This window comes from Vitis vinifera, chromosome 11 (assembly GCF_030704535.1).
Source record: "Vitis vinifera cultivar Pinot Noir 40024 chromosome 11, ASM3070453v1".
Classification (NCBI taxonomy): Eukaryota; Viridiplantae; Streptophyta; class Magnoliopsida; order Vitales; family Vitaceae; genus Vitis; species Vitis vinifera.
Genome location: NC_081815.1, coordinates 3,368,675 through 3,392,591, shown reverse-complemented (window position 1 = coordinate 3,392,591; position 23,917 = coordinate 3,368,675). Strand labels below are relative to the sequence as shown.

At 28.6% G+C, this 23,917-nt stretch overlaps 1 protein-coding gene across 1 annotated transcript; it reads right to left on the bottom strand.

Moving 5' to 3' along the window:
- Positions 1-10,484: 10,484 nt before the first annotated feature.
- Positions 10,485-14,940, bottom strand: LOC100257654 (probable sulfate transporter 3.5). Its single transcript, XM_002281212.4, has 11 exons — positions 14,587-14,940; positions 14,298-14,505; positions 13,542-13,713; positions 13,383-13,448; positions 13,179-13,289; positions 12,745-12,861; positions 12,228-12,641; positions 11,914-12,104; positions 11,724-11,806; positions 10,931-11,007; positions 10,485-10,842 (listed from the first exon to the last, which is right to left on the bottom strand). Exons 1-11 carry the CDS (start codon positions 14,897-14,899, stop codon positions 10,648-10,650), a joined length of 1,947 nt encoding a protein of 648 aa, XP_002281248.1. The 5' UTR covers positions 14,900-14,940; the 3' UTR covers positions 10,485-10,647.
- Positions 14,941-23,917: the final 8,977 nt, after the last annotated feature.

The window sequence follows — 23,917 nt, the reverse complement described above, 5'->3', positions numbered from 1 at the left end:
CACGTCCACTCTTCTCTAGCTTCCAAACCAATTCTTCAAGCAATACAATTAGATTATGGTTCTAATTCATTATCTTGAACTTTTGGTTTCAAGAGATACCTCACTCTTGAATAGGGATGGCAATGGGGCGGGTCATTTCGGGTACCCGCCCCGCCCCGCCCCTAATGGGGTGGGATATTATTTTTCTAAACGGGTATGGGACGGGTTTGAGATTTTTTTTGAAACCCGGAGCAGGTTCGGGGCGGGTTCGGGTATTGCCCCACCCCGCCCCGCCCCGCCCCGATTATATATAAAATTAAAATTAAAATTAAATTTAATTAAAAATTTAAAATTAATTTAATTTAATTTTTATTTTATTATTTTTAATATATAGATAATAAAAAATTATTTTTAATAAAATAAGTTATAAAAAATATAATTATTTAATTATTTATAAAATATATTTATTTTAATATAATTAAAAAAATTTAAAAGTAATTTTTTAAAAAAATTAAAATTAAAATTAAATAAAAAGTTAAACGGGGCGGGTATGGGAATGTAGCATACCCGCCCGCCCCGCCCCCCTCCCAACCCCGCCCCGTTGCCATCCCTACTCTTGAATAACCCCTTAAAGGATACCTCACACTTGAGAATCCTTAAGTAATACCTCATACTTAGATTATTCTTCTAAAAAATTTGCAAATAATTTCACAAAATCATAATACAAAACTTTAGACTCAAATGATATAAGAAAAACTAGGATTGAAAGGTGTATTAATGATATGTAAGTTTTAAAATAATGGTGTACTAAAAAACACTATCCCAAGGCTCAAATATATTTAATAAATGTCTAGGAACGTTAAGCTTATAAAATAACGAAGATTTGAGCATTTTTATAATCAAACTAGTTGTTGAGGGTTTGTCCCGTCGACCCCGATTTGATCGATTAATTAGTCGTTAGCATTTAATAATTGTTTTGAAAATCGAACTAGACCGGCCAGTCCAATCATGGTCTTTCTCGATCTTCTCCATTAAATTGTTGGGTGGTGGAACTAGCCACAAGTCGACCGAACGGTTCTTTATGAATGGCTCAATTCGAACCCAGTCTTTCTCTATTTTCTTTCATAGAAACACCACCCAACCTTTCCCTTCGAGTCCAAGTGAAAGCCCAATTAGCCTAACCCTTGCATTTTAATGGCTTTTCGGCAAAAACCCGACTTTTTAATAACCTTAGTGGGCTACACCTTTGAGCCCATTAATTTCACAAATGGATTGAATAAGTTATGTTAATAAGGGCACCCTTATTCTCATCTGTAGCCGATGTGGGATGATTGCTATTTTCAGTTTAAAGAAAAATCAATATATATAACATCCATTTTAGGGATTCGAACCCTAAACCTCAACTAAGCAAAAATTATAAAGCACCACTTGGCTACAACACAATTTTATACTAAGATTGGAAAATAAAAAAAAATCTATCTATTTCTAAAAAGATTTATAATATTGGATAAAATAATATAATATTTTCTGAAATTATAAAATTAGTTAAAATTAAATAATTAAATTTTCTTTCATTTTGAATACATCCACATTTAAATATTATACATATTCCATTTAATAAAGTTTAAAATATTAATATATTTATATTTATATTTGACAATATCAAAGATAAAAAATAAATATTGTTAAAATTTTAATTTATTTATATATTTTAAAAAAAATATTATTTTTAATTTTAATAATATATAAATTATAAATTTATGACGTCGTCGGTTCAATCGGGGTTCGACTACAAGTTTGACCATTAAACTATGAACTGATAACTTTTTCTGATTCAATGATAGGCTAAGTTCTAAAAACATTATATTTAATGCTTGACAAGTGACCGTTGAACCTCGATCGATTGAAATTCAACCTTGACCAGTTGAACAAGCATTCTGAAAGAGAGAGAGAGAGGTTTTTGCACCGTTTGACAGGTTGAGTTGAACAAGTTGACTAGTTCAACCAGTTGAGCTATTTTTGGCTCAACAACTATCATTTTCAACTTAAAATCTTTTAAACAAAATTGGAAAGCATTTGACATAAGATTATAGTTAAAAACATGAAATCATCCAATTTTAAAGGATTTAAAACAAAATAACTCTTTGATGATTTTGGTGCATAAATAAAAAATGTAATGCATGAAAAACCTAGTACACCAACAATTTTACAAAGAGATCCTATGAAACTTAAGTCTTGAAAAACACTTATTTTTGAGGTCTTTTTTTCTTATTGATTTCTCTTTTAACTTGATTTTGTTTTTGTAATTGCCATTTTGGAAATCTTTTTGTCTAATCACAGTTGAAATATATTCATTAGTTCTAAATTTTGTTTTGTTATCATCAAAACTGAGATTAACCAAATTTTGGTTTCACAAAGATGGTTGTGGTATATTTGGGCTTGGTTTTGATAGTGTTGTTATGTTTATTTGATTTGGGCTTGAGATAGTTGTGGTGTATTTGGGCTTGGTTTTGATGGTATATTTAGGTTTATTTAATTTGGGCATAAGACAATTGTGGTATATTTGGGCTTTGGTTTGATAGTGTATTTGAGCTTTGCTTATATTTTGGTAATTAATTTAGAAATCTTGGACTAGGGCGGAATATTTTTGATGGATTATGTTTGCTAATTTGGGGTTTTTTTTATTTTATTTTATAAAATTGGGAAAAGTGAGATTTGATTCACTAATATGAAATATAGAAAAAAGAACCTTAAATTTTTAAAATTAGTATAATCTTCATCTATTTAAAAATAATTTGAAATATATGTACTTTTAATGAGTCATCTAATTATTTAAATATGATTAATATTTTTTTTATTTCCTAAAATTTAAAAGGAAATATTGTCAAATAAATCCTATTTAATCATAATTACAAATTCAAAAAGTAATAAAGTTGTTTATTAAATAATAAATAATAAATTTAATAATATATAATTATTTTAATTATGATTAGTTTATTTAATATACAATAATTATTTATTTATTTATTTTTATACTATGTCAAAGTACAACCATATTATAAAACATTTTATATAAGAAAACACTTACAACAAATTTTATTATCTATTATATTAAACAATTATTAATATTATATAATAAATAAAAATTTATTATTGGTTTATTTATTATTAAGAATATGAATTTATTTTTAACTTATTAATACTAGAATAAACTTCTTCTTTTTTTCAAATTCTTACTTTATAATGTTTCTAGAGAAAAAAATCTCAAATAATAAAATAATAAAATAAAATAATAATAATCATATTAATAAATCTAAAAGGGGTGGAAACATCTACATGGCAAAGTAATTGTCAATTGATTTGAATAACATGATAAGTAAAAAAGTATTTTTGAGTATAACTGGATGATTTATTAAAAAATATTTATATTTCAAATTATTTTTAAATAAATAAAGATAATACTAATTTAAAATTTTTGAGATTATCCACCTTTCCCTTTAATAAAAATAATAGTTCAGATAATATTTTTTTTAATAAAAGAAAGTTTTCTTAATGAAAATTAAAAAAAAAAGTTTTTAATAATAAGAGTCCATATTTGTTTAATAAAAATTGTCAAAAAATTTGGTTTAAAGGTTTTTAAATAGAATTAAAATGAGATTAAAAATCATTTTTATAAATATAGGTTATATATATATATAAATAAGATAAGAGTCTTTTTTGTAAATTAAAGTTGTATAAATCATTTTCTTAATAAAATTGGATTGAAAATATTTTTGTAAATAAAGTTTACAAAGAAATTAATTCTTTTATAAATAAAATCAAATAAAAATATTTTTTTTAATAAAGTTGTAAAAATTCATCCTTTTTTTCAATAAAATAAATAAAAATATTTTTTTATTATAAACAAAGTAAATTTGAAATTTTCAATAAATTCTTTTAAAAATAATGAGGGGGTGTTTGGTACCAGAGAATGAATAAGATGTCCATTCTCTCTCTCATTTTCATGTTTGTATAACTTTTATAAAGGTAAGAATGAAATAAAAAATAATTCCGGTAGAAATCAAATTCCACTTATCAATAAGATTTCAATTCATCATAAGTAGGTGATATTTTGATTCATTTATCTTATGTGTTATAAAATAGTCTAAAAATATTTTATCATTGAATTTCATTAATCAAGATCTGATGTCTCTATCTTCTCTATCTTTCTTTCGAGCTAAGTTATTGCATCTTAAGAGTTTCTTTGGTTGGTCCGGATCCTTATGGCCTCTAATATTTTGAGGGATATTCTTTAATTTAGTAACAAAAAACTCTCAAAAATTTATTCTTTTAAAATAAGAAAATTATTTAAATTATATGCAAGGATATTATTTTTAATTTATTTATTTTTCATTTCTATTTTTATTATTACAAATATCGGAATGAAATAGATAATCATTTCAACCTTAGATTCCTAAGTTTATCCAAACAATAGAAATTGAATCATTAAATTCATTCCATTCAATAAAAAATAGGGTTGAAAACAAAATATATATTCTCATTCCCTATTCTAGCATACCAAACACCCGTTAAGTGTTTTTTTTTTGTAAATAAATAAATTAAAATTATTAATAATAAAATCCTTTGGAATTTCTTAAAAAAGTAATTTTTAAAATATCTTTTTTAAAATCAGTTTAATAAATTAATTTACATAATTCTCTTGTACACCCTTATAATATGTTATTATTATTATTTTTCTCAACATTGATTTGTATTCTTAATTTTTGTATATGTGCTTAGAGAGTACTATAACTTATGACCGTACTTTCTTAATAAGTAACCTAATTTCGAATCTAGATTTGATTTTTGTAGATATATTTTTTCCAAATACAGAGTCACATATCGTTTTTTTTCTTGTTTTATTTTAGCTTTAAAAAAACTAAAATAAGTTATGACTCCAACATTTTTTTAAAATAAAAATAAAAAATAAAAATTTCATGTCGTTCAAATAGACAAGCATGTGAAAAATACAGATCCATACAAACATTAAAATCTCTTTCCAAATATTATAAATTTAATCTCTTACTTGATCAAGCAAAACAAAACAAAACGATGTATTTTAATTAATACTCATCTAAAAATCTGCTTAATTGCATTGACAATAAAAACCTCTATATGAAAGCATTAATATTAGTTTTAATTGTTCATATAATTTGTTAGGTTCATTGCTATAGATTTGATCTTTAATTGTCCTTTATAATTTGTTAAGTTCATCATTATAGATTAGATCTATCAATAAAACAAATTAAATAACTTATCTTAAATAGGGATGATAATACAATGATTTGAGATGGAATACCTCCATTTTAACCATCTCATGTTTATTTAAAAAATATAATTAACATATAAATAAATAAGATTAAGGTACAAAGAATGATATAATAAATAAAAATATAAATAGATAAGATTAAGGTACAAAACATGAAAAATATAAAGCAATGAAACCTAAATACACATATGATCGGACTTCATTAATCACTAATTTCATCAAAATGGCAAAATGCATCCTTGCTGACGGGGGAAAGAATGAAAGAATGAGCAGACAAAAATTTAAGTCAAAGGGCGGAATCAATTGAAAGGGAATTGGCTACTGCAATGATCCTTTTCCTCTCAGCCAAACAAGCAGAGAAGCTTTCATATTAGAGTGTGTGTCTTCACTAGCAAATAAGGCCTCCCGTAGTCGGCCATGAAGGGTGGCTAGTGGCTTCTGACTTCGGAAAATGTGGTAGTGACTAGTGAGTAATTAACACATCAGATTAGAGATGTTTGTTGCAAGTATGACACGTAAATGCATGTGGAGGATATCACACGCAACTTTTTGGTATCATTGTATTGAGTGCCAAGGATGTGCTTCAGGCCATAATTATCCTGAGTTTCCAATAGAGTTCTAGGGAGACAATCAGGCTAAAAAGTTAAATGAATCCTTTATAGAAATGGGCATTAGGTTCACACTGAAATCTTGCAAGCTTAGGCATAGAGCCAAAATTCATAGTGAATTTTGTTTTTTTTTTTAAACACACCCATTAGAAAATACTTAGTTTAACATTCTATCCAGTAATGATAGAGGTTAGATGTGACGATTCATGTTAAAATTTAGATATTTTATTAAATAGGTCAATCTAAATACGACACCAATAATAATTTAAATAAAAATCATAAATTTATATAGGAGCTAATTATTAAATAGGTAATACATAGTATAACTCCTTTAATCAATTTAATAATAAGATAATTCTATTTAATAATTAGGTTTAGAGGGTGTTTGATAAACCAAAATAATAACTCAGATTGACGTAATAACTTAATTTAAGTTATTAAGTAAATTAAGTATGTTTGGTAAAACAATTTAATGATATAACTTAAAATAATAAAAAAAAACAAGTTTAAATAATAAGTAAAAACAATTAATTTATTTTTAACTCCACATCTTTATTTTACATTTTTATCATTATTTGTCTTAATTACCTTCATAATTTCTTTTGTTACTTTACGACCTTCAGTATTATTTAATCTTTTTTGTTTCTAATTATAATTTATAAGGATAAATATATCAATTTAATAATTTAGAATAAATTTTAAGTTAATTTTATCAAATAACCTTAATACTTAAATAATAATTAAGTAATAAATTTTAAGTCAACAATTTAAATATAATTTAACTTAAAATCAACTTAACTTATTAAGTAATAAGTATTAAATTTTATCAAATATTCTCTCTTACATGAATGTATAAGATCAAGATCTCAATTAGATAAATTTATGACTTAATTAACTTATTTATTTAAAATCAAAATTAATATGAATCAAATATGAGTTAAATAATCTAAAATTCTAATTAGGTTACTCAATATGAATATTAAATGAGTTGATTCAAATTAAATTTATATTATATAAATTAACCTAAAAACTATCTATTTATTAAATAAATTATATATATATATATATATATATATATGAATTTAATTCAAATACGATTATATTCAATTCAAATTCAAGAAATTCGTGTTAGATTTGAATTCTATGGACAAATTATATCAAATTTTGTTATGCCCGTTAAGGTCAAAGGTTAATGCCAATGCGCTATATTTTGATGATGGAAACAAATCAACCTAAGTCATTGAGTCGTTTCTCAATGAACAATCAAATCGACAAAAAGTTTCCTTATTCTTGATTATATTCAATTCAAATTCAAGAAATTCGTATTATACTTGAATTCTATTGACAAATTATATCAAATTTTATTATGCTAGTTAAGATCAAAGGTTAATGCCAATAAACTATATTTTGATGATGAAAATAAATCAACATAATTCATTGACTCATTTCTCAATGAACAATCAAACCCACGAAAAGCTTCCTTATTCCCGATGATTCATTGGATGTAATATTCTTTCATCAAAGTTCACTCCTTTTCTCCACAAGGATTTCCCTTATCCCATTCCCACATTCCTTCCGTACTGGTTAAAGTCAAACCTCTCTCTCAAGTGCCCTTCCCTCGAGATCTTTCCCGACAATTTTCTCCCGCAAAACAGTAACACCATGCAAGTCAAATTCCAGCTATCCAAGAAAAATAATGCCCAGGTGATGCCAATGCCTCTAGTCCGCAGGTGTGTTCTTCGGGTGGAAACCTACTTGGCCTCCATTACCATCCAAACATGATCTATACTGACATGGACTGATGGAAAAGATCTATCCACCCTATCAACAGCCAATTTCCACGCAGATTTTCAGCTCATACAAGGGCTATATGACCTTCCAGAGACGACCTTTACTGTCACTTACTATTACAGGCTTTTAGTACACGGGGAGTCAATGCTCAGGATCATGGTTCTGAGGAAGAAAAAAAATGAAAGTTCTTCAGATTTTGAGCAAGAACCACTTCACAGGATCATGGTTTTGACTTTATTTCTCATGGGCCCTTTGGAGGTCGTGCCCAATGGTTCTGTCACAAGTGAAAGCGCCACTACTTCAATAATACATGAGAAAGTTAGTAGCAGCTTCCTATTTAGACACCAATTGTATGGTCCTAAAGATACGTGATGTTTCTCATATTCTTATATAAAATCAAGTGTGTTTTTGTGAAGAGGAGTCTTAAGTGGGAGAGGAGATGCTTGACCGTATGAATGAAACTGAAACAGAAGTGCCACCTTAGGTGGTTGCTTCAAGTGTATATTCATGTGTTTAGAAAAAATTGTGGGAAAATGCGAAAAATAAAATAAAATTAAAGTCAATAAATAATTTTTTATATTTTATTTTAAATTTATTTAATTTTTTATACAAAGATTAAATAATTTAAAAATATATAAGTTTTTTTATTAATTTTAATTGTATTTAACTTTTTTTCTATATATTTTATAATAAAATCAAATATGAAAAAAAAATCAATTTTCTTAATGTTCTTTCTTTACTTAATACATTTTAGAACTAAACATAACCTTAAAATATCATATTTGCTTTTCACCAATGTGAAAGCAAAAAAATGAGGGTTAACTTATGCGCTAGGGTTTGAAATGATTCTTATAAATGATTCTTATAAATAATAGATTGTTATTATATTATAAGGTTATATTTGATTTTGGAAAGTTAAGAGGGAAAATGTGAGGAAAAAAAAAGAACGAAAAAGTCGTAGAAAATGAGAAGTAAAGGAAAATGAATAATATATTTAAAGTTAATAAATTATTTTTATATCATATTTCAAACTCATTTTATTTATTTAACTCTCTTTTTTTTATAAAGAATTATTAATTTTAATTTTATTTGACTTTTTCTTGTATATTTTTATAATAAAATCAAATATGAAAAAATAATTTTCCTTAATATCATTTTTTCTTTCTTTAATACTTTTTTAGAACCAAATATAATTTTAGACTATGTTTGGTTTTCAGAAAGTTTAAAAGAAAATGTAAGGGAAAAAAATAGAAAAGGAAATTAGAATGGAAGAAAAATAAAAAATAAATTTAAAGTCCATAAATTATTTTTATATATTATTTTACTTATTTAATTCTTATATTTAAAGATTAAATGATTTAAAAATATATAAATTTCATAATAATTTTAATTATATTTGACTTTTTTTTGCATTTTTCTTAGTAAAACCAAATATAGAAAAATAAATTTTCTTAGCATTTTTTTTTTCCTAACACTTTTCAAAAACCAAATATAGTCTTCTTGGAAAGTTTGAGAGAAAATATAAAGGAACTAAAAATAGGAAGGAATGTAGAAGGAAAGAAAAAGGGAAAGAAAATTAAAAAAAAAAAAGATTTAAAATCAAATGAGTTATTTTCATTCCTACTTCAAACTCGTTTCATTTATTTAATTATCTTATATAAAGATCAAATAATTTTAAAACATATAAGTTTCTTACTAATTTTAATTATATTAGACTTTTTTTTTTTTTTTGTATTTTTCATGGTAAAATCAAATATGCAAAATTATATTTCTTACTTTTTTTTTCTAAATACTTTTTGGAAATCAAATATAACCTTAAATATCAAACTTGTTTTTATCCTTCGTCGATGTGAAAGCAAGATTAAGGGTTAACGTATGCCGAGGGCTTTGAAAGTCACACATCTTAACGTCAGAGAAAGCAAAATAGAAAAAGATGCTTATGAAAATAATATAAAATTAGAGATGGTTAAATTATGATTTATAAATGTATAGAAATGTTATAAGTTCCCATAGATAATTAATTGCCTTTCGCCCTTGGTTTATATTGCAAGCTAGTTCGGATATAGGGACCTTTCAAATCCAGTACTTCTGGGTTGGGTCGGGTTGTGGGTCATACAAACTATCAGAGTATCAGGTCAAAATCGAAATTTTGTCCTTAGGTCACCGTTCAAGAGGAAAAATTTGGCTCTTACGAAATCCTCCAAATCTTTAACCAGCCCACAACTCTGACTGAAACCTGGCCCAGGATCAGCCCATTTAAAGGACCACTCGGACAGGTTGCGCAGGGATCCGCCCGTTATGGGACAAAGATGGGAAATAATAAAGGTTATTTGATTAAAAAGACCTTTTAAAACCTAATTTTTGAAATTTATCATTTCACCCTTTTTTGATATTATTTGAACAAAAATATCCTCATTATTTTCTTGTAAAAATAATTTTTTTTTTTAAAACCTACACGTAAATACTTAAAATAGAAAATTATATTTATGTCAAAAATTAATTATATTTTCAGAAAAAACATGAAAAAGATTAGATTTTCGATTTTGAGGATTATTTAATCCATTTTAACCAAATATTTCAAATAATAATCAGAGTTAAGAGTTGAGAATGAGAAAAATTTAAGAATACAATCCGGGGATTGGGACTCGACTCCTCGTCCCGATTATATATTCTTATTCTTTATATAATATTATATTCTTATTAATTTTATCTTGTAAAAATTATTTTGTATTTTTTATACCTTTATATTATAAATTATCCAAAAAATGGGGCTGAACTTAGAAAACAAAAAAAAAATGTTGATGAAATATTTGAAGTCTATTTAACACCGGATAAAAGGAGACATTGACAGAATCAAAGTACTATACAAATTTTTGATGGTCTGACCATTCGTTTAGAAGTAGGCTTATTCCTCGTAATATACTCGATCCTATGTTCCAAAAACAAATTACAGGCGCCGCCTCAAAGCAGTCCTTTTGTGTCAGGAACATGATCTTTGTCCACGCCATCTTTTTGTGTCCATACATTGAGTGAAAATTGGGATGCTCTGATAGCTTCATCAATTGATAGGAAGATGGCTTCCTGACCTATGATGTCTATGAATTTCGCCACCATCAACTTCTCCAATACCTCAGTTCTGGGGTTTACTAAACCCATCTGCAAAGGTGATGACCAAAGACACATACATTAGACTCCTTACATTAACTCTTTGGAGAAATGGAGTGAAGAGTTGGGGGTTAATTACCTTGATTCCTTTTGCTTGCATGTTTCTTAGGACTTCAACCAGGGTTTCTATGCCTGTCATGTCTATGGAGGTAACTCCTGTGGAGCCAAATGTATTTTGTATCAGCCACCGAAAAGCCAATAAATAAAATTACTAGGCAAAGCAATTTTTAGAACAGCTTTAAAAAATGGTGCTATAATCTTTTTTGAAACCAAAATTATGTTTAAGAATTTTGAATGTTTTTAAAGTCTTGTTAGATAATTAATTATTTTTTAAAACAGTTCTTAAAAATGGATTTTTTTTAAAAATACTTTTGAAAACTGTTTCATAATATTTTATAAAAAAAATATTTGTTTAAGAAATTCAAATGTTTTTAATTATGTTTTAAAAATAACTTTTATATTCTTTATTGTTAATCATTCTTCGTATTTATATAGTTATTTTTTAAAATAGTTCAAAATAAGCAAAAACAACATAGAGATATTCTATTTGAAAACATTTTCTTTTTTAAAGAATAGATAATTGTTTTTGAAAACACTTATCAAACAGATTCTTTGTTTTTGTTAGAAATAAAAAAATAATTAAAATATGTTTCCATAAAAAATCATATTATGCAAACAACACTTAAAAATTAATTTTTAGAATCATATTTCTCTTTTGTAAAAACAAAAACTACAATTGAAATCAGTTATCAAACGTTGGTTAGATTGTTATTGTGAAGTTTTACTGCATGTACCATGATCTTCATTCCATATATCAATGTGACATGGTAAAGGATTACAATACACGAATTCTTGGATTAGAGCAACCTTACCTCCCAAATCTAGCAGCACATGCTCGACATTGGTCCCTTTGGGACTTGAAACGTCCTCTTCCTCGTTAATCCACCTCAAAATCCTGCTCCCATCGATTTCAACAGGAACGATCGATGAAATTAACATTAATGGTCACTAATTTGTTAATTTGTCAGCTAATAGTGCTAAAAAATTGTTGTCTACAAGTACCGTTCTCTGATGTAAGTGGAGTTGGCAAAGTGAATCGGGGAGCCCAGTTGCAGGACTAGGACGCCTGGGAACGACGTTGCAGCCGGATACTGCTCTACGTCACGGTAGAGCGTGGAGTTTGGTATGTTTCCAAGCTTGACTGTGGCAGGCCTGGCCACATATAGAAGTGCTCTCACAATTGAAAGCCCTACCTGCAATATAATAACGTTTCACATGGAGTTGGAATGAGACTTGCTATCGAAACCCGAAGAATCGAGGAAGAAAGTGTTTTTGAAAGTAGTTCTGAAAAACAGTTTTTTAAAGAAAGAACTCACCGAGAGCATGAGGCCTACATCCATTGTAACGAAGGTAACTCCCAAAAACGCAGCCATGCAGATACAGAAATCAAACTTGTCGACCTTGAAGAGATGATAGGCCTCATCGTACTTGATGAGTCCAAGCATGGCTGAGGTGATAATGGCAGAGAGAGCTACCAGAGGAGTGTAACTAAAGACAGGAGCCAAGAAGAGGAGAGTCAGCATCATACAGAATGCCATCACCACATTGGACATTGCTGACCTACACCCAGCATTGAAGTTCACTGCAGATTTTGAAAATGGGCCTGTAGTCAAATAGCAAGAAGTAAAAGACCCAACAATGTTCATCAGCCCAAAAGCTATCATCTCTTTGTTTCCATCAGTTTGCTCGTTTTTCATTATCGCAAAGCTCCTCCCTATTGCTATCCCTTCCTGCAACAACAATTTGATCATGAAATTAAAGGGACTGCGTATAAAATATTGCTGAAAAGAGAAGAATGAATATGTAGATGGTAGATGTTAGTCATGTTCTTACCGCTAGTCCTAAGATGGCTGTGATGATCCCAGCTTTTACAACTGCTGTTAGATACTTAGGGTTGAAATTCAAATATCCGATGGAAAGAGGATTTAATCCTTTCTTTAAGTGACCAACCTGCAATAAATTTGTATTATCAATAATAATCACAAAAATAAGAAAAAGGGACAAAAGAAAGCAGCTTAGTGTCACAGACTTAGGTGTTGCCTAAGCCAACGTGCTTTGATCAGGTTGTGACATAAGGCATCAAATAGGTTGGTTCAAGCTCGGGAATATGTAACTTGATTAGTTCGAATTTAGATTCATTTCTTTGTATTAGAACCAATTGAATTTTATAAAGAAGACTTTTAATTGATCGCACAAATCTTTAACAGATTCTTCACAAAAGATTATGCATGGAACCTCCTTTTTAGGTAGAAAGAGAGAAGACTTACTGTTTGGATTGCATCATGGCCGCGAAGGAAGTAAGCAATAATGCAGCCAATTAACACCGTCACGATTGGAGCCACTGCTGACACCCAAAACAGCCGCGGCAGTCTCTTTCTCTGAAAGTTCATTTTCAAATAAAATCAAATTTCACTAGCAAGAAAAAATAAATAAAAAAACAGAGGAAGATAAAAGGAAAACAGAGAGCTTACCAGCTGCACAGTGAAGAGGAGGAAGAGAAGGAAGCAGACTCCCATAACTGCACTTTCCCATCTCCACTGTAGAAAGGGGTCAAACAAGATAATTCTTTGTTAAGCTCTGCATTATTTGAATTTTAATCATATGGTTGAGAATGTGTATGGAGTTAAAACCTCATTCCTATGGCTGAAGATTGCCCTCACAACTGAGACAACATCAGTTTTAGTAGTGAAATGGCTCAATCCAAGAAAACCCTTGAGCTGTTGCAGACAGATGATGGTTGCGGTCCCTCCCATGAAGCCGGTGATAGTGGAATGCGATAAGAAATCCACCAAAATCCCGAGTCTGCATCATCAATACCATCAATTATATTATTAATTATTGTTAAAAAGTATGATACGTATATTGAATCCAAATCCCGCAAACTTAAATTTTATCAGAACTTGGTTTGTGGGGAGGTTTCCTCTAGACCATATCCATTTAATACTTAGAATTTTCCGATAGTAAAGAAAAATTAACATCATTGCCGCAAATAATAGACAAAAACTGTCGCCTAAAAGCACCATAGGCCACCCCCGCAAGGTGCAACTTTGTACACCATCCATGTTAACTCACGTTATGTCCAAACACTTTACAAAAAAGGGCTTCTACGTATTTAGCTTTAGAGGAAAAGCACATTTATTATGGAATATACTAATCAAAAAATAATTTGGCTCAACTTAAGACTCAAGCCCGGGAGATTCAGGGTTTATTTATTTATTTTTTCTTCTTTAAATGAATTATACTAAATAAAAAATATTTTGAAAAATAAAGAACTTACCATTTTCAACAACTAATCTATCTGAGTAATATAAAAAATATTTTGAAAAATAAATGTTCTATGAAAAAAAACATTTATTATGATATTTTCCTTATTCATATCATCTTACCGTAAAAGACCCAAGGCTGTCTGAAAGATCCCTGTGATGAAGGTGGCTGTGAAAACTAAATGCAGAAACAATGTCGGATCATCCGTCGGAGACACCACATCTCCGATGGTAGAGGCTATAAGCAACGACACCGCCGCCACTGTTCCCACTGCCATACTCCTGGAGCTCCCAAAAACAGCATAAACCAACGGTGGAACAAAACTCGAATCTGCGTCACGAGAATGAATCAATCTAAACCTCAATATTTATCTTTTTTTTTTATAAAAAAAAACGGTTAAGGTGTGCTTACAGAGGCCTATAATGGGAGGGATTTCAGCGAGTTTAGCGTAGCTGATGCCCTGCGGGATGGCGAGGCTGGCAATGGTGATTCCGGCGAGGACGTCATACTTGAACATGCTGAAAGTGTATTTGGGCAGCCATTCAAAGATGGGAACAAAGTATTGTAAAGCTTTCTTCGTGCGCCGCAGCGGCGGTTCGTTTCTGAACTGCCGGAAGGGATCATCGGGGAAGAAGGTCTCCTTGAGGTGGGACCTGAACTTGTTGGCAAAGCTTCTGGGGTTGGAGAAATTCACATGGACGACCGATTCTGTAGAGGGCGCCATGCGAGTTGTCTCCTGACTCCTATGTTGTTCTTGACGTAGTATACCACTATTTATATATGTTCAGGATGGCAAATGCCGTAAATTTGCAACAGAAGATTGTTATCCTTTTGTGTTTTACAGCATGATTTGAGTCATTCGACTCATTTGTCAATAATTAAAAATTAAAAATATTTCTTAATTTGTATTGCCAACTCAATCTTTGATCACTAGGATCGTAAAATTTAGTTTTTTCAATTCATCTAGTCATCAAAATATATAAAAAGGATAAGACCAACAATAAATTTCTAAAATTGCTCCAACAAATTATGGACGACATATCATCAAATACAAAATCACTTGAGAAGATATGTACGATCATCACAAAAAGGAAAAGCTTGGAAATATATCCAAATGTTAATTCATAATCTCAATCATTGTCACCTAATCCTTATACTTTCCTAGAAGCATTGTCCAAAACAAGAGGTCCCGGATAAATTCCAAGGGCCGCTTTGAAAGTAAAAAAGTAAACAAAGAAGTTTAATTTTAAGGGTGAAAGAGATGGAGGAGAATCAATAAAAGTTTTGAAGAAACAGGGAAGATATTAAGATTTTGATTTAATTAAGAAAGTGAGATGAAGAATAATTGAAAGTTGCATTTAACTATAAGTTCAAATCAAAAGCAATGAAAAAAAAAATTCACGTTTATCGAATCATGATAATTTCTTACTCTTAGCTAGCTCGCTTTTATTAGATTAATTATATAATTTGATTTAACATCACTTTATATTTTGGTACCGAACCATTATACCACTTCTCAAAAATTCTAAAAAACTCGATCAAATTCATCACATTTGAGGAGTTATTTTAAGGGTTTTGAGTGTGAGCATATCAAACTTTATAAGATTTGGAAAAGGACATTGAAGACTATCCTCTCCATGATTCCATGATTAATTCTTAAATTAAAAATGTAAGCATAGTTTAATGTTTTGGTTAGATTGCCTGCCTAGTTAAAGAAATAGGAAGAATCCAATTGTGGGGCATGAGAACTTTGGCAAGTCCGGATGCATGCCACTTAGTTTTTACAAGCTCCGGATAATTTATTATAGCGAGAAACTTTTGCAATTACCAAAGAAATAGGAGGAACAAATTCTTCAGCTTTTTGGGGGTGACAGAACCAGACACTAGCCTTTTTTTGCTAATCTACACAGAAATCATTTCATAAAAAATGGCTAACACCCTAGAACATGACGCGTCTTCGCCAGATTGGGTAAAGGATGATCCTATGAACATGGATTGATTTGATTGATTTATGACATTTTGGAAAAAGGGTAGAATCAATTGAAAAAAGGGGTGGAAATAATTGTTATGTTTTATACCCACTACTAGAAAGAGAGGATGATCATCATATAACGTGAAGGTATTGGCTTTTGCAATGTGGCCTTTTTCTCCCAGCCAAACAAAATTAGAAGTGTTCAAATAAGAGTCCGTTTGTCTTCACTAACTAGCTATCAAATAAGACCTCCCTCAGTTGGTCAAGACTCATGGAGGGTGGCTACCAACTACGTCATAAAATTTGGTGGTGTGTAACACATCAAAACGTGTTCTTTGCAAGTTTGAAACGCAATCGCCTGTGTGGAGTGAAATTAATTATAGGCACCTTTTCTGATTATTTCAGCAGCCTCAATCATTACTTGTTTGTATAAACTAGTGGGGAGGAGGCCCAAAGAATAGAGGAAAAGGAGAAAATTTTACTGAGTGCGGAGGATGTGCTGCAGGCCATTATCATCCTTAGTTTCCAGGAGAGTTCTCAGAAGACGCATTCATTTCTGAAGAAAAACCCTGTAGGAAAACGCTTTTTGTTCAAAATTGGAGGATGATCAGGCCCCTCCACTATAAGATCATTGGTAATGGAAACAAACCAGACTCGAATCATTTTTCAATGAAAATCAAATCCAGGAAAAACAGTTCTTTATTCCCAATGGGTCGTTCGATTTATATTCTTTGATCAAAAGTTTGTTTCCTTTCTCCACAGGGCGGATTCTGTTTATCTTAACAGTCCCTCAGTACTAATCAAAGTCAACCTCTTTCTGAGCTGCGTGCTATTCCACACAAGCCCTCCTGTAGAGGAAAAAGAAAATGTAACAAAATTATTAATGGGAGTCAAATTATGGTTACCCAAATGAGAAAAAAAAAAAAAAAAAGTGTTACGGGACTTCCAAGTGGGAACCTACTTGGCCTCCATTAATTACCAACTAGACATGGATATATACTTGACAATGAAGAAGTCTAGCCACCACACCGAAAAGCAGTTTGCATGCAGATTTTGAGTTGAGTTCATACAAAGGTTATATGACCTTACAGAGCTGACCTTTGGTACATGGGAGAGTCGATGTTCAAAATAGTGGGAGTTTCTGCAGGTTCCACGAGAAATAGAAAAGAAGGTAGTACTGTAGATTTTTTAGATTTTTAGGAAGACCCACGTCAGATTCCATGGTTTTTAATTGGAATTTACATGTGGTTCAAATTTTTCGCGGGCCCTTAGTTGGAGAGATGATCATGCCCAAAGGGTTCATGATCACTTCACCACCTACAAGTGAAAGCGCCACTACTACAGTAATTGATGAGAAAGTTTGTTGGACCTTCCTAGTTGAACACCAATTATGGCCTTAGATTAAGTTCAGTAACTTCTTTTCGAAGAGGAGTGTAACTGGGACAGGTGATGCCTGAGGGTAGGAATGAAAAATGAAACAGAAGATCAACAGTGGTGGCACTTGAGAGTGCTTTTTCCCTACAACGAAACACCTTTAGGGCATCAACTCTGCCTTCACTTAAGAACAGAAAAGGTTCCACTTATTGGGTTTTTAAGTCTTTAATTATTAATGCCTCCACCAGCGGTCAGTGTCGATTGTCTTATTTTACTCACCAGCAGTCATTGTTGATAGTCTTATTTTATATGGAAAATGGAGATGAGATGTTCCTGATGATAGAAGTGGAAGGAGGTGTAACACCCATAGACTAAGGGTCCACTCCCTACCATACTACCATTTATATATATATATATATATATATATATATATATATATATATTTGTCATGTCTCAAGTTGTTACCGCAGTCCCCTTTTCTCTCCCTGATAAATCTGATATCATTTATAATGATTTACGTGTAATCGTATAAATATTATCTATTTTAAATTCAAAAAACTTTTACAATTTTTAAAATAGGTTTACAAGATTATGAAAAGTTTATATATGTATAGCGTTATAAACTTTTTTTTTTCCTTTTCAATGTGAGACATATATTACCTATGTTGTAATATGACAAACGTGAACAAAATGTACTAATGAATAAGTCTAATTTGGAAAAAAAAAAAATCAGACAACGATCAAATTTGGTAATCTATCATGAAAAATCATTCATTTATGGATAATTCTTTTACCAATAGTTCCAAATATCATTAAGGTCCATCCAATGGATGGATGTGTGGATTCAATTACCCGTATTTTCATATTTTTCCAATATTTTTATCATTAATTGCTAATTCGACCCATACAAAATCAAGTACCTTTGAGTGGGCTTGGGTATGGATCCTCCAAACCACATTGTGGGGCCTAAAACCAAAACTGTCCCAAGGATTTTGACAAAAATACAATAATTTTAGAAATTATTTTTTGAAATATGAAAGTTTAAGCGTCTATCACATGAAAAGATAATGTCAGTTAAATTTTTGAACTTTTTTTTTAAAAAGATAACTTTAATATTTAAATTAAAGTTGTTTGTCCAAAAAATAACTTTTTATTGGTGCCTTAGAAAATGATGGACTTAAAAAATAATTTTGGAACTATCATATTTAAAAAATAAAAATAAAAGAAATGTATATTTTTCAAAATCCCAATTGTCTCCCCCTTGAAATGTTTCATATATCATCCAATTAATGAAAAGAGATTCTCAATCCAAATTTTCATATTTTTTCTCCTAATTAAGGGTGAATTTGTGTTGCTTAATCTGCCCTAATTCCAATCAAACCCAATTTTTGGTGTGGCTTTCCAATCATGTTTAATAGTTAAATTCATTTTTTACAACTTAATTTTGCATTAGATTCGAGTCAAGGTTCAAATAACTAAGTTAACTCGAACTCAATATAATGTTTTTTATAATGTTTATAATTTATATTACCTTATGTCATAATATTCATTTTATATATTTTAAAATTTTTAAATAAAAATTCCAAATTATAATAATATTATATATTATTTCATTTTTCTAGAAAGTTAGATATATTTTTTTATTATCTAGAAATTTGTCTCATTTGCTATATAAATTTTGGTAAAAGTACATAGAAAAAAAAAATTAAAATATCAAACTATTATTGGCAAGTTCAATCAACCATATGATTTGAGTGACTTAGTCAAAATCTGAATTTGAGTTTAGCTTGACCGATCTTAACTTATGTAACTCAATTAACCTCACAAGCTCAAGTTTCACAACCAAAATTTGATCAACATAAACTTAATTAACTCAAGTCTAATCCAATCAATTTGAACCTAACCTAACTTTGTGAAAACTAATTGGATTTAGGTAGAACATCTCTATCTGATTTAGGTTTAAGTTGAGTATTCCACAATTCAAGTTAGGTTTGACTTTATTACAGACTTAATCCAATCATTTATGCTGCTAACTTATTCTTAAACCCATAATTGAAGCTTGGACCTAGGCCTAATATCCACTCAGATTATCTAGCCATGAGCTCGACCTTCTCAAGTTATAAACCCACACCCATTATAAGTGGCAAATCAGGAGTAGATCTCCCATGACTAAAAGTCGAAGTCGAAGACAAACACACAACTCCAAAATATCAATCATTATACATAAAAAAAATTCTACAAATCTCATATGATTTATGATAATATTACATAAATTACCTTACTTTTCTGGTTTACTTGACCTTTGTGAATGAAAAATTGAAATGCTGATTATAATAAAAGAGAACCACTTTGATTTGAATTTTTCCATTTTTTTTTCTTTCTTTTCTTTCTCCTTCCTTCCTCATCTTTGCTTTATATACTTTAAAGTAAAAGCTCAACCCCTCTTGACAAATAAACATTAAATTAATGAATAACATGCAATCACATGTGTAAAAACTAATTAATTTATTTTCAAGAATCTTGATTTGATCATGTGGAGACATGGTACTTCCATTTTTATACTATTGAATTGAATGAAAAATCAAAGATTAGCCATCGAATTCATAGTCCAATTAATTCAAGTTACTTTTCAAACATGACAATATTTGTCAAACATGACAGGTTCATTGTCTACTACTTGTAAGACTCCCCTGGGACAAGTTGCTTCTTAGATATTTGACCAAGTTACTTCCCATGTGATCACAGTCTCCTGACATGATGTGTTAACTTCCACAGAACCAGCCGACTAGACCACAGAAAAATACATCTTGGAGTTTTCCATTTGTTCACAGAAGGCCTAAAAGATATGATTGCCCACGGTTCAGAGTGAAACATGGGCTCAAGAAAAGCCCATATGCATTCATCTTGGCCTTGGGCTAGGCCAACTCAAGCAACAGGCCCAACAATGGTTTCTCATCCAATTTGTAAAAGGATTTTATTCAAAATTATTTGGGCTCAAAATTTCCTTATAAATACCTCATTTCCATCCCACATCCGAAATTTACTTGAAATTCTACTTTTGCTTTCATATTGTTCCAAATTGTTGTTGTATTTTCTCTCAAAATTTTATAATTTGTTGAAGTTGCAAATTAACAACAAATCATTTTTTAATATTTAAGTCAAACTCAATTTTTTAAAAAATTTTATAACTTATATTATTTTACATAATAATATTTATTTTATATGACTTTTAATTTTGAATAAAAGTATCAAATTTTAATTACATTATATATTATTTTATTTTCTAGATAGTCAGATAATTTATTTTTATCATCTAGAAATTTATCACAATTACCATATAAATTTCGGCAAAAGTATATAGAAAAAAAAAGTAAAATAAAAACTATTTCTCACAAGTTTAATCCAAATATATAATTTAACTCTTATAATTTGATCAACTTAGTCAAAATTGAGTTTCCATCTAATTTGACTAACAATATTAATCTATATAACTTAATCAACTCCGCTAACTCAAGTTTGACAATCAAAATATAACCGACTTAAACTTGACCAACTTGAGTTTAATCCAACCAACTCGAACCTATAAGCTTGTCAAAACAAAGTTGAGTTGGATTAGGTTTAAATTAAGTATTCCTCAAGCAAAGCCCATTTACATTCATCTGGGCCTTGGGGTGGACCAACTCACGTAACAGGCCCAAGGTTTGGTAAGACTCAATGACTTAAATGAATTAAGTTCACTTTTAACTTAAATTATACTTAAGTTGTCGACGACTTATTACTTAATTCTTTTTTTAAGTATTAAGGTTGTTTGATAAAATTAACTTAAAATTTATTTTAAATCATCAAATTAATATATTTATCTTTATAAATTATAATTTGGGTAAAAAAAATCGAGTAATAATAGAAGTCATTGAGTAACATAGGAGATCATGAAGGTGATTATGATAAATGATGATAAAAAAGTAAAATAAAAATATGAATTTAAGTTAGTTAATTATTTTATTTATTACTTAAAATTATTTTTTATTTAAATTAAATTATTAAGTCACTTTAAGTTATTAAGTTGGTTTATCAAATAATTATTAATTATAAATATTTTGTTAAAAATAATTTTCAGAACAAGTATAAAATATTATATAAAATATAAAAATAAATTAATATATTTTGAGTAGATAGGAATGGAGGGAGCAGAGTAGGGTGAATCCAAATAGTTAGCATGTGACATACGTGTGATGTCGATGTCTTTTGTAAGCAGAAATTCACGGGAGGTAATCTTGGATATACTATTCTATAATTTTAGAGTAAGGAATCACCAGTCTGTTTTATTGGCTTTCTCCCCCCTGCCATTACTGTCTTTCCTCTTGTTTGCTCCCTACCTAATAATTTTCCCATTTCACACTGCTATTTCCCATCTGCCAAACACTTCCTCTAAGAAAATTAATTGGGCCAGGACGGAAGTGCTTGCGGGTGTTACTCATCCATTTCTAATTTATACATATAATATTACTTTTTATTATTTTTAATTTTGAGTTAACATCTCACTTTGTCATGATCAAATTTATAATTAAATTTAAGGGGTGTTGGGTAATATTCAATACTTATTAATTAATAATTTAAATTGATTTTAAGTTAAAAAAATTTTAAGTTGTTTATTTAAAATTTATTATTTAATTATTACTTTAAGCATTAAAGTTACTTAATAAAATTATTTTAAATTATCTATTATGGAAATAATGAGGATAAAAAATGATAAAAATGTAAAATGAAGATATGAATTTAAAAATAAATTAATTGTTTTCACTTATTACTTGAAAATGTTTTTTGACTTTAAGTCATATCATTAATTTTTTTTATCAAATACTTAATTTACTTCCTAACTTAAATTAAGTTATTAAATTACTTTAAGTCATTAAGTTACACCCATTTACATTTCTTATGAGTACCGAGAATTTTGGTTTAAATAATGCAAGTTATGACAATAAAAATAAGTTACTATATTAAATATTAATTAAATGTGAATTTATTTTTCATTTTCTATTTTTATAATAAAAAATAATTATTATTTTTATATATGATATAAGAATTCTTATAAACTTAAAAACTGGTAATTTTAAAAACAATTTAAAATTTAAGATGTCAAAATACGTAAAACAAATTTATATTTTTTGTACAAAATATTTTACTTTTAGGGAAAAGTAAGTTATGACTTGATAATTTGAAAATATATATATATATATATATATATATATATATATAAAACTTTAAATTTTATAAATCAACTTTATCAATTTTTATGCACTTTTTCATGAGTCAATAATTATCTTCTAAAATGACCATTTTTATTTACTATGTCAATAACACCAATTAAAGAATGGATAACTTTTTTATTAAAAAAAATTCCTTTAGAAAAACAAACATCCTTAGGAATATTGAATACTAATAAATAAGAAATTTTTAAAAATTAAAACTAAAATACTTTAAAATTAAATACAATTAAAATAAAAAATTTAAAAATAAAGTAAAATATTGACTTCTAATGTATTTCTCTTTTTCAATATCTTTAATTCTTTATTTTTAGCTAGTACTTTACGAGCAAAGTGAAAGTCAATATTTTATTTTTATATTTTTAGGCTTTAAGTTTTTAAATTTATTTTATTTTATTATTGATGTCAATAAAAAAAATTATTCAATTTTATTAAAAAAGATAAGAAGATGAAGAGATTTATATAATATAAAATATAAAATCATTATTAACTAAATAAGTAGAAAAAAAATCTTATTTATCACTTGAGAATATATAATAAAAATTTATAATATATTTATTTATAAAATATATTTATTAACTTAACTTGTTAAATTGGTTTTTTGATAAATTTTATTTAATATTATCACAGGAAAATGATTATCGAATTTATGAAAAAGTGTATGTATTTTAAAATATTTTTAATTTGATGATAATAAAATCGATTTATAAAATTTAAGATTGTTTTTTCTATATATTTTTAAATTAGTGGGCCAAACCCACTTTCTCCTTAGTTTTATATAAAAGTTTTTTATTTTTAAAAAATAGGAAATGTATCTAAAATGGACACTAACAAATTTTATGGATTAGCAATTGTAATTAACATTTCAATTTTGTTGATTTTTAATATGCTCAATCTTTTCAAGTAGATTATTTTAGTTTGTTAGAATTAAGTAAAAAAATTATGGAATGTGTAATTCAAAATTTCTAAGAGAGAAGTTGGAGCGTGCTTTCCACGTGACATATGCAGAGCGTGAATAACTGTGCGAAGTGCATGAAATTCTCTTCCCAGCCAAACAAATGCTGGTAACTAACGCTTTCCACTATGCCCTCCAAATACCCCTATATATATATATATATATAGGTTTCAAACC

Coding starts and splice junctions, on each gene's coding strand:
- LOC100257654 (XM_002281212.4), bottom strand. CDS start 14,899: ATGGCGCCCTCTACAGAATCGGTCGTCCATGTGAATTTCTCCAACCCC. Junction 14,506..14,586: donor CCCTCCCATTATAGGCCTCT/GTAAGCACACCT, acceptor CTCGTGACGCAG/ATTCGAGTTTTGTTCCACCG. Junction 12,642..12,744: donor CAGCCATCTTAGGACTAGCG/GTAAGAACATGA, acceptor TTGTTGTTGCAG/GAAGGGATAGCAATAGGGAG.